General features: G+C 42.2%; 1 protein-coding gene across 1 annotated transcript; it reads right to left on the minus strand.

Moving 5' to 3' along the window:
• Positions 1 to 612: 612 nt before the first annotated feature.
• BTBD1 (BTB domain containing 1) lies at positions 613 to 12,134 on the minus strand. The gene is made up of 8 exons (XM_079954323.1): positions 11,698 to 12,134; positions 8,303 to 8,459; positions 7,259 to 7,364; positions 6,536 to 6,733; positions 4,735 to 4,927; positions 2,889 to 2,976; positions 1,552 to 1,698; positions 613 to 1,311 (listed from the first exon to the last, which is right to left on the minus strand). The coding sequence occupies exons 1-8, from the start codon at positions 12,117 to 12,119 to the stop codon at positions 1,153 to 1,155; spliced, it is 1,470 nt and encodes a 489-aa protein (XP_079810449.1). The 5' UTR covers positions 12,120 to 12,134; the 3' UTR covers positions 613 to 1,152.
• Between the last annotated feature and the right edge of the window lie 2,865 nt (positions 12,135 to 14,999).

Below are 14,999 nucleotides of genomic sequence, written 5' to 3' on the forward strand. Positions count from 1 at the left end.
ACTAGCCTGATCCATAGCTCACTGAATGAGCAGAGGCATGCATTAATCATCAAAGCAGCTTTGAAAAATGCTGCTGTGACAGCAGCTTCCAATCAAATCACCATGGAACTAGTTTTTGAGGCCAAGGGAACTTTGCAATCCTGTTCCTTTTTACCTCTGAAAAAGGCCCATTACTCAGCACAATGGTATTTTTAAAGTAGATTTTGCAATTTAGAGTAAGGATTAAAGTGACAAGCTTTTCAGATCCTAGCAAACAGCTATACCTTACCGAGGTGATAAGACTTGTGTTTGAGTTGTAGCATTTCAGACTCTTAAAATGGGCTTGCATGATTTTATATGGGGTATTCCACCTGTACACCAGCCTTTGCCAACCTAGTGCCCTCCAGATGTTTTGAACAACTTCCATTGTGAGACTAAGTATTCTGATCCTTTGGAACCTAGCCAGTATCTTTAATACTTAAAATATATGCCTAGGCTACTTTAAACAATATTCTTAATTACTCCATTTTATATATATACTGAACTACTCAGTATGCTTGCATATGTATGAACAAGTAAGTTTAAAGTGTTCAGGATTTATTTTTAAGTAACGTATTCCGGGACTATACAAAATTGCTTCCACTCTTCACTTTATTTCAAGGATAGCTTCATACAACTGACTTCTGAATAATATTTCCCCAGCAAAACAGATTTAATTTTATGTATACTGTACTGAGTACAATTACAGAGGCAATTTGTATCAACCTTAATTCGGCTTCTCTTCATAAGTGTTCAGTTTTAAGAATGCAAGTGTATTGTGCAGGAACGCAATCATACCATCCACAAATGATATATCATTTGCAACATGTATATTTCAGGAAAAAAATACAAATATTCTGCTCCAGCTTTCAGGTAACGATGGCAGTATATTTAAAGTGATCAAGTTAAATACTTATGTACAGGTAAGAATATTTTAGTTCAAGAACAATTTGGCTGCAAACTGCCACTGGAAGTAGTGAATACTAGGTTTTAGTACCTTCCATGTACAATACTTCAGTATCATCATAACACATCCGAGATTATGTATTTACAATGCTTCACAGTATTCTGTATCTTCCATCTGTCCTTTTTATCAAGAGTCAATGCAAAGTTTTACTTCTCAGTTATTTGAAGTTACGTATAAAATATTATTTCTGGTATTTGCCCATCTTCTATTGATGTACCATTGTTGTTACCCGGTGAACTAAAAAAGAAAAAGCAGGTTTTGCTTGAAGTGGGGGACTCGTGGATTACTTTCTTCAATCCCTTTGTGCCATAATGAGAATCAGGGCCCTAAAGAATAATAACAAGATAAGTTTATTTCCTTCTTCTTTACAATACTTTATAAAGTAAGCAGTAAAGTAAATTAGTGGCAAAGAATTACAATACCAGGAAATATATGCTACAGCAGAGATACTTGTTTTAGTAATGAAGAGGCTTATATTATATAAGCCACACATAATCAATACATACAGTCCAGTTTTCTCATCGCTCATGTTTAAAATATTTACAAAATAATTGAGAATATCTTACTTTTAGGGTTGCACAAGCAGTGTAACATACAGTTGGCAGAATCTCTATAGGTTCTTTGAACATCACTCTGAATGTATTGGCAGTTCCGTCACAGCTAAATCCAGTGTCATTCTGCCCTAGCGTCTGATTTTTCTCATATTCAATTATCTGCAGTAAGACAGCATGACAAGAAATAAAACAGAAAACACCCTGTGATTTTTTGTTTTAGAAACCACTTCCTACACATTTTATTAAGATGTCCAGAACCTGATTTTTGCCACTGGAACCTGTTTCACTCTTCCAGCTTCTGGTTGAAACTGAAACCACAGCCTGGGGCTTCAACAAGCAAAGCTTTCACAACCCATAATGCTTAAATTGGGGCTCTAATTGGCACCTGTAATTAATACACAATCTAATACAAGATCTATACTAATAGTTTGTTTCAGGGCATAGTTCAAAACAATCAAAACCAACTTCAGAAGCTCTTCTTCAGATGCTCCTTCTGTCATAGGTAAGACAAAAGGGGTTTTGCTCTGTCTTTGGAATGCCTTCCCCAATCAGCTTTGTCTAAATTTCTGTGGTGGCTCCCCATTTGTGGAATGTTCTTTCCAGGGAGGTTCAGCTGGCGCCCTCATTATACACCTTTAGGCGCCAAGTGAAAATATTCCTTTTCAACCAGGCCTTCAGCTGATTGACATCCAAAACCCTTGTCAATGTGTTGTGGGAGGGAGATTATTGGTTTGTTGCTGTTCTTATTTTTACTATCTGCTTTGTGGTTTTCATATTGTAATTTTATGTTGTGAACCATCCTGTCATCTATGGAGGAAGGGTGGTATACAAATTTAATAAATATTTATGATAAGATGATGATGATGATGATGATGATAATGATGATAATTGATTTTGAAAGTAATCCATTAAAATATTCTGGATTTCTTGATAACTATTTATTCAAGTACTGGCATACATATTTTTTTTGCCAAGCACATTTTTTTTCTCCATAAGCCCTGTAGTACCTTAACAGAAGATCTGAAAACGTAATTCACACACAGTTCAGTAATCTAGGTAGTACTCCCCTTGAAACACTCCAGTTATATCAAGATAGCAATACTCAAAGTGGGTGGGTAGGTGTATTCCACAAGCAAGTTCCAACATGGCAAGTTTGAGTGGAAAGCCAGTTCCACAGGACCATAAGTAAGAAACCCTGCCTCAGTAATCTACTGATCCAATATCCCAAAATGATGAAACTCTGAACAGACCATCCCTGGCCAATTTAGTTAAATTAATGAACTACTTACACGTTTTGGAGTCTAAGGAAAATGTGTCACTCATTAAGCACGTAGAAAGCATGATGGTACCTGTATATTAACTTGGTAATCTGTGGGTCCATGAATAGAACCATACAATCCAAATCCCACTATCGAAATCCTTCTGTTAACGGTGAACCTTAAAAAGAGAAAATAAAGAATTTGTTGTTGTTGTTGTTTAGTCGTGTTCGACTCTTTGTGACCCCATAGACAATAGAGGGAAGTAAATGTATTTGAAATATGAAGAGAAAAATGTAATTGACTAGTGTTAAAATTTCCAAATAAGGGTTGAATTCCTAAACTACAGTTGTTTCTACCTTTATTTTGCACTGGAATAAGCTAGAAGTGTACAAATTCCAGTTCTGCCACATGCTTAAAAAGATACCTGTGCCAAACTACTGTCAAACGAGACCATATTTACCTAACAGATTTTCTTCTCCCTCACCAGCTTCATCATATGCCAAGATCTCCAGAAAAGATAAGCTCAGGCTTCTGTTTGTCTGACAAATAGGGGCAAAGGGCATAATCCCCCCCCCAGCAGGACTCCCTCCCCTTCTGAATCCCCTTCTCCAGAAAGACTTGCAAAGTCAGTTCTGTTCTCATCTTCTGAAAATGAAGTTAAAATGCTTATTTCATCAGGGATTCAGAGGGCAATATAGACTACTTTAAAAAGAAAAATAGGAACTATTTGATTTGCTGCTAGTAGTTTTATCAGTTGGGGGGGAGTTAGTGATTCAATTCAGGAGTTGTTTTATTCCAGTGTCTGCTATCATTATTATTTACATTTCTTAGACTCCTTTCTCAAAACAATACCCAAGGTACTTACACAAACATTTAAACAATATTTCTAATAGTAATTAGTCTGTATAAAACCAACTCCTCCCAATACAAATTAACAAAATCAACACTGGAACAACAATAATAAAAGGGACAAAACATCTCATCTCATGGTACTTAACCTGGTATTGTAAGCAACCTCTTGAACTTGCCTAAATGTTAGAAGCTTTGGCCCTTCTTTTAATGCTCTTTTATACAAGTATTATTTAACTGATCCCCATTATCTTTAGTGAAATACTACAAGTCAATACACAAGAGCATATGGTGCAACAGCACAGTGTGCTGAACATAAGCTTCAAGCAGTCTCTTCTGAAGAAGACCTCACTGTGCTTTTGTAAGCACCTGGGCCAGGATTCAGAGAGCTGTATAACCAGTCCTATGCACCCAAAAGAGGCACTAGGCTTTCTTTTTCCTTTTTAAACAGCAGCCACCCATGCCACATGGCAAGCTGTTTTTGAAACTTAGGGTACTTTCAACCGTACCACAACAGTTGTGGCATGGTATTTTGCAGGGTAGGCTCAACAGCTTACAAAGCAAAAACATGTTTCCCCTAGTAGCTCTTTAGGTCCCAGCCACCATTAAGTAAATATATATTGAACAAACCGAGTGTCAAATAATAATCTATTGAATCGGACTAAGGGCCAATGAAACTACATGCACACAGCCTTAATGAATTTGACCCCAAACCTATCAGCCAGTGTTTACACCCAATAAGAAGAACATTTATTATAGGCAGAACAGTGCATCTTTTACCTAGTCTCCATGCAATCCCAAAGCCACAAGAGAAACCTTCCATGTCATAGCCCAAAGTGTGTTTATTTGAGCATCAATGTGCTGCCATACGATTCCCTACATGAGTTATCCAATCCTGTGTGAAAAGCCAAACAGCAGAACAAGCATCCTTAGCCATGCTTTCTTCTTTAATGTGTCTATGATGGCAGGGAAAATACATGCCTTCATGGCCAGCTACTAAGTTGCTAACTGAGCAATAATATTTTGGAAGGTTTCTCCTAATTGTGATAGGCTAATCACACGAGTTCCCCTGAAAATGGACCAATACCTGATCCTGTCACTTGTTCCACTGTAACCCCAGCGGCTCTCCACTTGCTGGAATCTATTTATGCTGCATTCCTTTCCTCTAAGACAGCATCTTGGTCGGTCAATATAGTCAACTCTAGGCTTAGGGTTGACTGTAAAATGCAGAAAGAGATTTACTACTTCCCGATCTGACAAAATTCCAGACTGAGCAGGACCTGGAAAAAAAGGCAGTGCAACTGAGCTGAATATATTCTATATACTAGGAGGCCGACTGAGAAATGTTCTTGAGGCAACTATTACTTTATAAGCCTATTTTTTTACAGCAATCCCACTGCTAGATTGTAGCTGTTTATCTTGGATTAACTAATCTGGGCTATAAACGGAGAAAGACCAACATGCTTCAAGAGAAGGCTGACAAGATCCAAATACTCCAACCAAAAAATAGCTTGTGAATCAAGCTTGTTATCTGCTAGCATAAGCTCTAATGTTTTTTAAGATAAAATTAATATAAGCATTGGGATAAAAGGTTTGAATGTCCACCTCAGCTAGTCTGAAATATGTTGTGTTAGCCACAGTAGCTTTACTGAATAAGACTTCTTCCACAACACACAGGTTAGACTTGAGAACTATTTGTACTAGTAGTACTTTGGCAATTAAGATTTGTATTATGAGTGATTATTTTCCATGATATATGGTCTATAGATCTGTGTTCACGCTGCCAAATTTGCCATTGGCAATAGACTTAAACAGGATGAAACACTTAATTATTCTGGTTTAACTGGTTTGTATATTGCAGACACACACACAAAAGAACCATTTTAGCAGTGTGACTTGTGAAATAGGTAAAACCAGGTGTTTAGTTTTATATATGATTCTCAACCAGTTAAATCAGAAATATAAAACACAAAGTTATTACAATATATAAAATTAAATACATGCAACTTTAAATGCAAGGTGTTTTTTAAAAACAACAACAACCCTGAAACATCGTAATTTTTAAAAAACTGAAACATCATAATTATGGTCCTTTGTTGTGCCTAAGGCAAATATCCCAAGTGAAAACAACACATGAAGGCAACAGATTTGTTTTTAAGTGCTTCATCCAATGTTCAACCTCTGACATGACTAAATTGTCTTGTAAAAGAAGTAAGTTCCAGAGAGTTCAATGAGACTTGCTCCCAGGTAAATAAGCCATTATCTGTGGATGGTTTGTATCTTTTAGTGCAAGCTACTTTCCATTTTTTTACAGGATCTAACTACTGCAGGATGTATCGCACACATTTGCTTTCCATCCTACAAGAGACCCTTCCCATTTTTGAAAGCAGACAGCCTGTCAATGAGGCACAAATTTTGTCTTCCACTATAAAAATGATTAAAATAATTGAGGATAACTGTTCCCACAGGCAATTCTCATTATTGGCAGCTAACATCTTAACTGCAGGGATTAAACAAAAAATGAATGAGCAACATTACAAATATGATTTAACCAAATCTGGAGAATAAAGCTGCAGTCTTATGCAGATTTTCTGAGAAGCAGGTCTTATTGAGATCAACAAGGCTTATTTCAACATAAACATCACTGGATCAAGCTGCAAGAGCATCACAAAAATACAAAAAAGTCAGATTTCTGAGCAAACAAAATATACTGTATTGTTTTCTTGCTACTTTTCTCGCACCAATGACCATGTTGTTAAACATAGATGATTTAATCTCTAGTAAAAGGGCCAATAGAACTGGAACCGTAGCACATATTTTAGACATTATATCTAAAAACATAGAGAACCTTTCACTTTTTGCAACAATGAAGCCAGCCATACAGTTACCTGCTGCAAACTCTTCAATAGTCATCAGTGGAAAGCGGATTAAGGAGAGGGCTTTGCCAAGCACTTTCTGCTTATTGGCAGATGTGACAGGCAATTGCTGTCTTTGACATTCTGCTTCAGCCCAGCGAACAACAGCTCCAAAAAGTCTACTTTCACGAATACTTAGTGTGTCTCTTTCCAATACTGCACACAAAGTGTCTGAAGAAGAAGAATGAAGTTACTTGCAAACTGAGGACTCAATCCCCTCCCCACTTCTGCCCAGAAAATTCACTGCTATTGAATGCCTTTTAAAGTTACTACATAAACTTGCTTTCTCAGCCTATACTCCTTAAATTAATTTGACAATATAGTTGACACAAACTTTTTAAAAAAACTGTGCTGTCCTTCATCTGAAGATTACAGGGCAGTTTACAATATAAAACAAAAAATGCACATCATAATAACAAACAAAAATAATAATCCCCCGCACACAGATTACATAGGACCTAATTAAAAAGAAACTCAGTGGGAATGTGCATTCAGTTGGAGTGCAAAATCTAGTACTAATCTCCCCTAAAATGGTCAAGACAATCAGGCTAGCTTGGAAAGTTAAATGCCCAACTAAAATCACCCATTAACAAAGAATGTGGATCTTTTTGGATCAACATGTGAGAAGGGATAGCAAAAATACTATCAGTTAAGTTCTCAGCCTAGTCCTTCGAAAAAAAGTAGAGGGCTACTTACCTATATCAATATCTGTGAACCCTTCTGCACTTATTGCATCCATAGTACTTTTGTCTATTGTGTCAAGACAGAGACTAGCTAGTTGTGGTTCATCAAATAAACGAGCCTATGCAAGAGAGATTTACTTAGAATTATTTTGCAAATTCTGTATTGCAGGATAGGCTTGACAGCTAATAGAAACAGTTTCCAACATTAAATAACAAAAAACAGTTTCTACAAAACCAACCTTAATTTCACACTGCTGCTCCCAACATTAATATGTTTTGTAAACAAAACTCCATTTACTACCTTCAATCCTTGCTTGCCTTACTTCTATCAACAGTGACACAAAGCATGACTAATCAGGGTTCCCATTTAATACCAGTTTAAAATTTGGTTATGAGCTGGCTTCAACCCCTTAGCAACTGGTTACCCTAAGCAGCCTTAACTGTGGGTGGTGGGGAAAAATAGTCACAATTAAGGTAGAAAAGATTTCCCTACCGGCTCCCAGGTCTTCACTGCAGTTAGAAGTGTTTCTGAACTAGCTCTGGGGCATACACAGAATCCTATGCATGCTTAATTTTCAGTGAGTCTAATGGAACAGTGCCTGATAGGCACCAATCTTTAAGAACTGTTAAACATTGTAACTCGTATAGGTTATAGGAGGATGAATTTGATTCTGATACACCAGAGGCTGATAACACTGAATATCAGAAACCACCAAGCTTCACGCCATTTTCTTCCAATAACAAAAGATGAAAAACTTAACAACTGATCACTAGCTCATGCTGTATTTATAAAACAGTCCTGAATGCTAAGCAATTTGTCTTTCCACAGTGTTGTTTACAACACACACACACACACACACAGAGGTTGAATCAGGATCATGAGCAGGAAGCCTTACTCAAATGTGTGAGTTATCATAATTTCCATATTCCAGCATCATTCACAACTGCTTTACTGCGTACATGTTTCTAAGTAAGACGTGCTCAGATCTACGCAATTAGGGAAGTAACAGACACATATTTCCAGTTAGCTCATTAAGTATGCAAGTCAGCAGGTTACCTGAGTAAGCAGCATAAAGGCATTGTCTGCCCGAAGGTGCTTAGTGAGAAATTCAACACAATGAGCTTCTAAAGCTGGGACAGCGTACTTCTTGGCTGTGTAGAGAGTGGTCATAACGGTTTCGGGACCAATCTGAACTTCATCTGAATACAAAAACCTAGGAATCAAAGAAGAGCAAGTTATGAGAACAGTGCTTGATGACAATTAAGGCAGCCACCCTTTATAACATGAAAGGCCCATTGAACTTACTTTGAAGTACATACACATAGCACTGAGCTGAAAGTCACTCAAGATCCTAATATCCTTTGTTCTGCAGAGCTGGTTCTACAGCATATGACAGGCAATCCTACCCCAAATATTAACGGACAATCTTGACTATCTGCAGAAAGTCAGCAGCTTTACAAACCTGAAAAGTCAGAGATTGCCTTACGATGCAAAAACAGACCAGAAATACTACATTCCTAGAAGAATGGTTTAGAGCTTCTTTGTTACTGACTAGATATAAACTCAGATTCAAGTATTTTGACTTCCAACTATTTTCATCTTGGGCTCTTAAGCTGCATCTTCCAGATCATACACACCACAGCAGCATCTCCACACCCAAATCTATATTCTATTCAAAATCCACACCAAAACTCTGATCCACAATAACTGGTTTGAATGAGGAGTTAACATAAAAGGTCAGGCACTAGACAATTCTCTCTGCCGTGCAAAAGAAAAAACTCAAGATTGCAATACCATCTTGTGCAGAGAACAAGCACTGCCAGTTGCTTGACACCACAAGACCTCTATCCATGTCCTTCAAACAGAGAGTGAGACTTCACCAATACATCTATCAATGCACTCACAGAGGGAGTGTACACTAAATCTTGTGCAGCATGACTTTTTACACAATACCTGGAAGAAGCAATTCCAGGATTGCCATAACTGGCATAATTAAGTGAAGCAAAACCCAACACAGTAAGCCCCTGGTTCAAATCTTCCCTCACTAAGCCACTGACCAGTGGGTCTTTCAGGAAATCAAAATCTGTGCCACAGCCTCCAAGGTCACATTCCACAGACCAGGTTAATTTGTTTATTCATAACATTGATTTATATGTCAGTCTTGAATTTAAGCGGTCCCTTGATGGTCACAGGTGACAAGGAGTTCCAAGTGCAGTGACAGAGATGGGATGGAAGACTCTATCCCTCTTTGGCACCCAATAATATGAATCAAGCAAGCTGTCAGAGGAAGAAAAACCCGTCCATCACATCCAGCTTAGAAAAATATATGCAGAAAGTTAAACTATGGAATTAGCTACCTTAGAATATTGTTAGGGCCACCAACTTAGATGGCTTTAAATGGGGAAGTAGACAAATTCATTAAGGGTAATAGCTTACAAGTTATGATAGCTGTATATTCCTTCAAGTATCAGAGGAGGTATGCATCTGAATGTTAGTTGTTGTCCCATAAGCAGTTGGTTGGCCAATGCGGAAAACAGGATGCTGGACAAGTTGGTCCTCTGGTGTGATCCAATAGGATGGTTCTTGTTTTCTTAAAATGCTGCTGTAGAAAGGACAGTTTCCACTCCCTCCTATACTTATGGTATAGGAGGTATGTGGTATGGTATAGCTTATGGCAGTCCAGCTACTTTTGTTGATTATACTCTAAGAACTGCATAGCCACAAGCAAGTTGGGATGTAAATGTCTATATAAAAGAACTATGAATAAATATAAATTATTCAATAAAACATGCTATTTATTTATACTATAAAATATAAATTTAGCACCATAACAACATGAAAAGGGTCCTACTGGATTAATAGCCTTCTCCCATTGTTGTTCCTCGCAAACTGGTAGTCAGAAGCATACTGTGTGCAATACTGGGAAACATAGCCATCATGCTAGCCACAAACTACTGGCTGCCCAACCCCATTTTTATAGCCACCTAAGGCAACACCCAGACCATAAATTTAAAGCACTATGCCACTTTAAACGGTCATGGCTCCCCTCATGAAGAATCATGGGAACTGTAGTTTGTTAAGGGCACTGAGCGTTGTTAGCAGACCTACCTATTCCTTTTCCAGAACTACAATCCCCCAACAACTCTGGGAACTGCACCTCTGGGAGGGGAATAGAATCATAGAATCATAGAGTTGGAAGGGACCCTGTTTGATCGTGTTTTTATTATGCTGTTGGGAGCCGCTCAGTGGCTGGGGAAACCCAGCCAGAAGAGCAGGGTATAAATAATAAATTTATTATCATCATCATCTAGTCCTACCTCCAGCAATGCAGGAATATGCAGCCATCCCACACAGGGAGCAAACCTGTGACCTTGTCAGCACCATGCTCTGACCCACTAGGGATGTGGGTGGCGCTGTGGTCTAAACCACTGAGCCTCTTGGGTTTGCCGATCAGAAAGTCGGCGGTTCGAATCCCAACGACAGGGTGAGCTCCGGTTACTCTGTTGTCCCAGCTCCTGCCAACCTAGCAGTTTGAAAGCACGTCAGGGCAAGCAGATAAATAGGTATACCACTGTGGCGGGAACATGAACGGTGTTTCCATGCGCTCTGGTTTCCGTCACGGTGTTCCATTGTGCCAGAAACGGTTCAGTCCTGCTGGCCGCATGTCCCAGAAAGCTGTCTGTGGACAAACGCCAGCTCCCTCGCCCTGAAAGCGAGATGAGCGCCACAACCCCATAGTCGCCTTTGACTGGACTTAACCGTCCAGGGGTCCTTTACCTTTTACCTCTAACCCACTGAGCTATCCAGCTGATGGAAAGGGGGAGGGTCTCCTAAGAGCTCTCAGCACCCTTAACAAATTAAAAGGTAAAGGTAAAGGTACCCCTGCCCGTATGGGCCAGTCTTGACAGACTCTGGGGTTGTGCGCCCATCTCACTTAAGAGGCCGGGGGCCAGCGCTGTCCGGAGACACTTCCGGGTCACGTGGCCAGCGTGACATCGCTGCTCTGGCGAGCCAGAGCCGCACACGGAAACGCCGTTTACCTTCCCGCTGGTAAGCGGTCCCTATTTATCTACTTGCACCCGGAGGTGCTTTCGAACTGCTAGGTTGGCAGGCGCTGGGACCGAGCAGCGGGAGCGCACCCCGCCGCAGGGATTCGAACCGCCGACCTTTCGATCGGCAAGTCCTAGGCGCTGAGGCTTTAACCCACAGCGCCACCTGCGTCCCATTAACAAATTACAATTACAAATTACAATTAACAAATTACAGCCCCACAATTCCTTGGGGAGAAGCCCAAGGACTGTTTTCAAAGCGGTATCATAACGCTTCGAAGGATGGTGTGGACGCGGCCACATCTTGACAATGCCTCGTGCACGGGGCGTATATCCAGCAGCCACCGCCGTCGCGACCCCCCCCCCCCTTCCTTCCTTCCTCCTCCTCCCTCCTCGACGGACCTGAGCAGGGCGAGGAAAGCGGCGGGCTCCACGTCGGGCAGCTCGATCTCGGCCGAGGTGGTGGCCATGCCGCCGTTGAACATGGCGTCGAAGACGGCGCTGCCGGCGGCCAGGACGAAGCGGTGCGCGGGGATGCGCTGCTGGCCCGGCCCGGGCGCGCCTCCTCCGGCCCTCGGCCCGCCTTTGCCCACCACGAAGCGCACGTCGCTCAGCAGCTCGTTGGCGAAGAGGAAGGCGAAGCGCTCCCGGAGAGACCGCTTCGTGGCCTGCCAGTTGTACACCGGCTCGCGCTGCACCACCACGGGGGCCACGGCCGGCGACGACGACGACGACGAGGCCGCCACGGCGACGCCAGCCGCCGCCGCCGCCGCCTCCGAGGGCCCCGACGACGCTGCCGCCTCAGGGCCGCCCGCGGCCGCCATCGCGAACCCTCTTCAGGCCGGCGCACGCGCACTCGCCGCCTCTCGGCTCACAATGGGTGGCCCCCTTCCTCCAAGCTGCGCCGGCGCGGCGCTACGTAGGCAGGGCGGCGACGCACAGCTTGGCGCGCCCGGGGCGAAAGCGCCTGCGCACAACTCACAGAGCTAAAATGGGAGAGAAGCATTCCATTGTGCGAGTGGGTCGTTTCGTGGTTCACTTTGGGGAAAGGGAGGGTGGGCGTTTGTATTCCGCAGAAATCAATAGAGTTGCCCAGTGGAGAGTTTCTGCACATTCTTATTCAGGTTTTGTTTTATTGTTGATTTTAATTTTTGGTTCCTCAGCGTTAATAAAAAGAAATCATGCTCATCCCTAGTCATTATTCCCATATTGCCAGTGGGGGCCCTGCGAACTAATCCACTGGTAGCCTGACACTTTTCCAAGCTCGGAATCAGAATGGGAGCATCTCCAGCTTCGCACAGGGTTCTTCGCATAGCTGTCAACTTTTCCCTTTTCTTGCGAGGAATCTTATTCGGAATAAGGGAATCTCCCTTAAAAAAAAGGAAAACGTTGACGGCTATGGTTCTTGGGAGGGTAAAGTGAAATTGTCTCCTGGGAAGGAGGATAATATTCAGACATAGTTAAACGTGATTCTATAGGCACTAAAACAGATCTTAAGTTATTTCTTTATTTAAAACATTCCCTACATGCTCTTGATTGCAAATGCAATTCTAAAGCAGGTTACAAGTGGCACCTCATTCGCCTCACACAGAGTAGCAACAAGAAATTAAATGCGGGTGGCGCTGTGGGTTAAACCACTAAGCCTAGGGCTTGCTGATCAGAAGGTCGGCGGTTCGAATCCCCGCGACTGGGTGAGCTTCCATTGCTCAGTCCCTGCTCCTGCCAACCTAGCAGTTCAAAAGCACACCAGCGCAAGTAGATAAATAGGTACCGCTCCGGCGGGAAGGTAAACGACGTTTCTGTGCGCTGCTCTGGTTCACCAGAAGTGGCTTAGTCATGCTGGCCAATAAAGCAAGATGAGCGCTGCAACCCCAGAGTCGTCTGCGACTGGACCTAATGGTCAGGGGTCACTTTACCTTTACTATATGCTAGGGACACAGGTGGCGCTACCTTTACCTTTTACTATATGCTACTTTGGGGTGGGGGGAGGTGATCTGCAAAAGTAGGAAGTTCACCAGCCATCATTTTGAGCCATGCCTGAATTTTAATCCACTTGCTCTGACCAACAATGTGAGTGATTTTGCAATTGCAGGATATTTGATATACATGGACACTGTTATAATGCATCATTTTCAGATTTATCAGGATCTATCAAAGTCTGTGTTAAATAAAGGGGAAATTGTGTGGTGCTACCCAATTGCTGATGCGGGTGGCGCTGTGGGTTAAACCACAGAGCCTAGGGCTTGCCGATCTTGGAAGGTCGGAGGTTCGAATCCCCGCGAAGGAGTGAGCTCCCATTGCTCGGTCCCTGCTCCTGCCAACCTAGCAGTTCAAAAGCACGTCAAAGTGCAAGTAGATAAATAGGTACCGCTCCGGCAGGAAGGTAAACAGCGTTTCTGTGCGCTGCTCTGGTTCGCCAGAAGCGGCTTAGTCATGCTGGCTGCATGGCCCGGAAGCTGTACGCCGGCTCCCTCGGCCAGTCAAGTGAGATGAGTGCCGCAACCCCAGAGTCAGTCACGACTGGACCTAACGGTCAGGGGTCCCTTTACCTTTACCCAATTGCTGACTATGCCCACTGACAGCAGAACAGGGAGAGAAGAAATTTTTGGCAGCCCACCCCACCCTGCAGTGTGACCTGCACCACCTCAAAATCTGCTCCAGAGGGTTGGGCAAACATTCAGAGCAGATTTAGGTGGGGGCAGTTTGGCACAGTGGGGAGATCACTGAAAATTGCATCCCACCCTGTTATGGGCGTAGCCAGGATTTTTCTTGGGGGGGGGGGCCAGAACCAAAGTGATTGATCAGTTTGTTAGGTATTTCTGTTTTACTTGATAGGGGGCAGCTGTTCCCAGCTCCCCCTTGACTACGCCCATGCGCCCTGTTCCGCTGACAGATTCCATTCCATCAGCAGACAGTCACCACTGGATATCACTGTATGCATGTCCAATGCTCTATTCAGAATTCTCTTTAGCAGCTTTTAAAAGATGGATACAGCATAAGAGGGATGAGAATTATCAGCTATTTGCTGTTCCAAATGTTTTGTAACTGGAAACATAAATGTGTTTTGCCAGCATAACATGCTGTTGGGGCACACGGCTGACATTTCCCCTAGAGTGAACTCTGTGTTATCAGAAAATGATAAAATTATTTATTTAAGGACAATTTTACTGGGTCTCACTCAGTGCTTGTTACGGCTTTGTATTAAGCTGGCTTTAAGGAAGGTAAGATTGTGGAGTGGGATACATAAGAACATAAAAAGTGAGGCCTCCAGGAAGTCAGCAAGGAGAAAACAAAATCAATAGTCCTCAATAGTTTCAAGTGTGACCTTGTTTAGAAGGTTGACACTAGGATTGAAACTAGGGTTTGGCTTGCCATTTTTAGTTTCTGTCTGAAGCCAGTGTTCTTCCTAGTGGGTCTGGCCCCTTTAACCTTGCGCATTGATTTTCGGTCAGCCTGGAAAAAATATTTGATTGCAAAGCTGCAATGTTATGGGCTTTACATAGGTTACCTTATCCCTATGGGAGACAAACTGGACAGAGCAATACTTGGGCAACATGCTGCAGAAATTGAACACCAATATGATTGAGGCTTAGTCTCAAATAACATGCAAATTGATGGAGGACTACAGTCCTATAAACCCAGCAAACTACCAGTACCTTCGCAAGTTCCCTGTTCGAAAACACCACAGAGCTTTTACTCTGGTA

Source organism: Podarcis cretensis (genome assembly GCF_951804945.1).
Source record: "Podarcis cretensis genome assembly, chromosome: 14".
Lineage (NCBI taxonomy): Eukaryota > Metazoa > Chordata > Lepidosauria > Squamata > Lacertidae > Podarcis > Podarcis cretensis.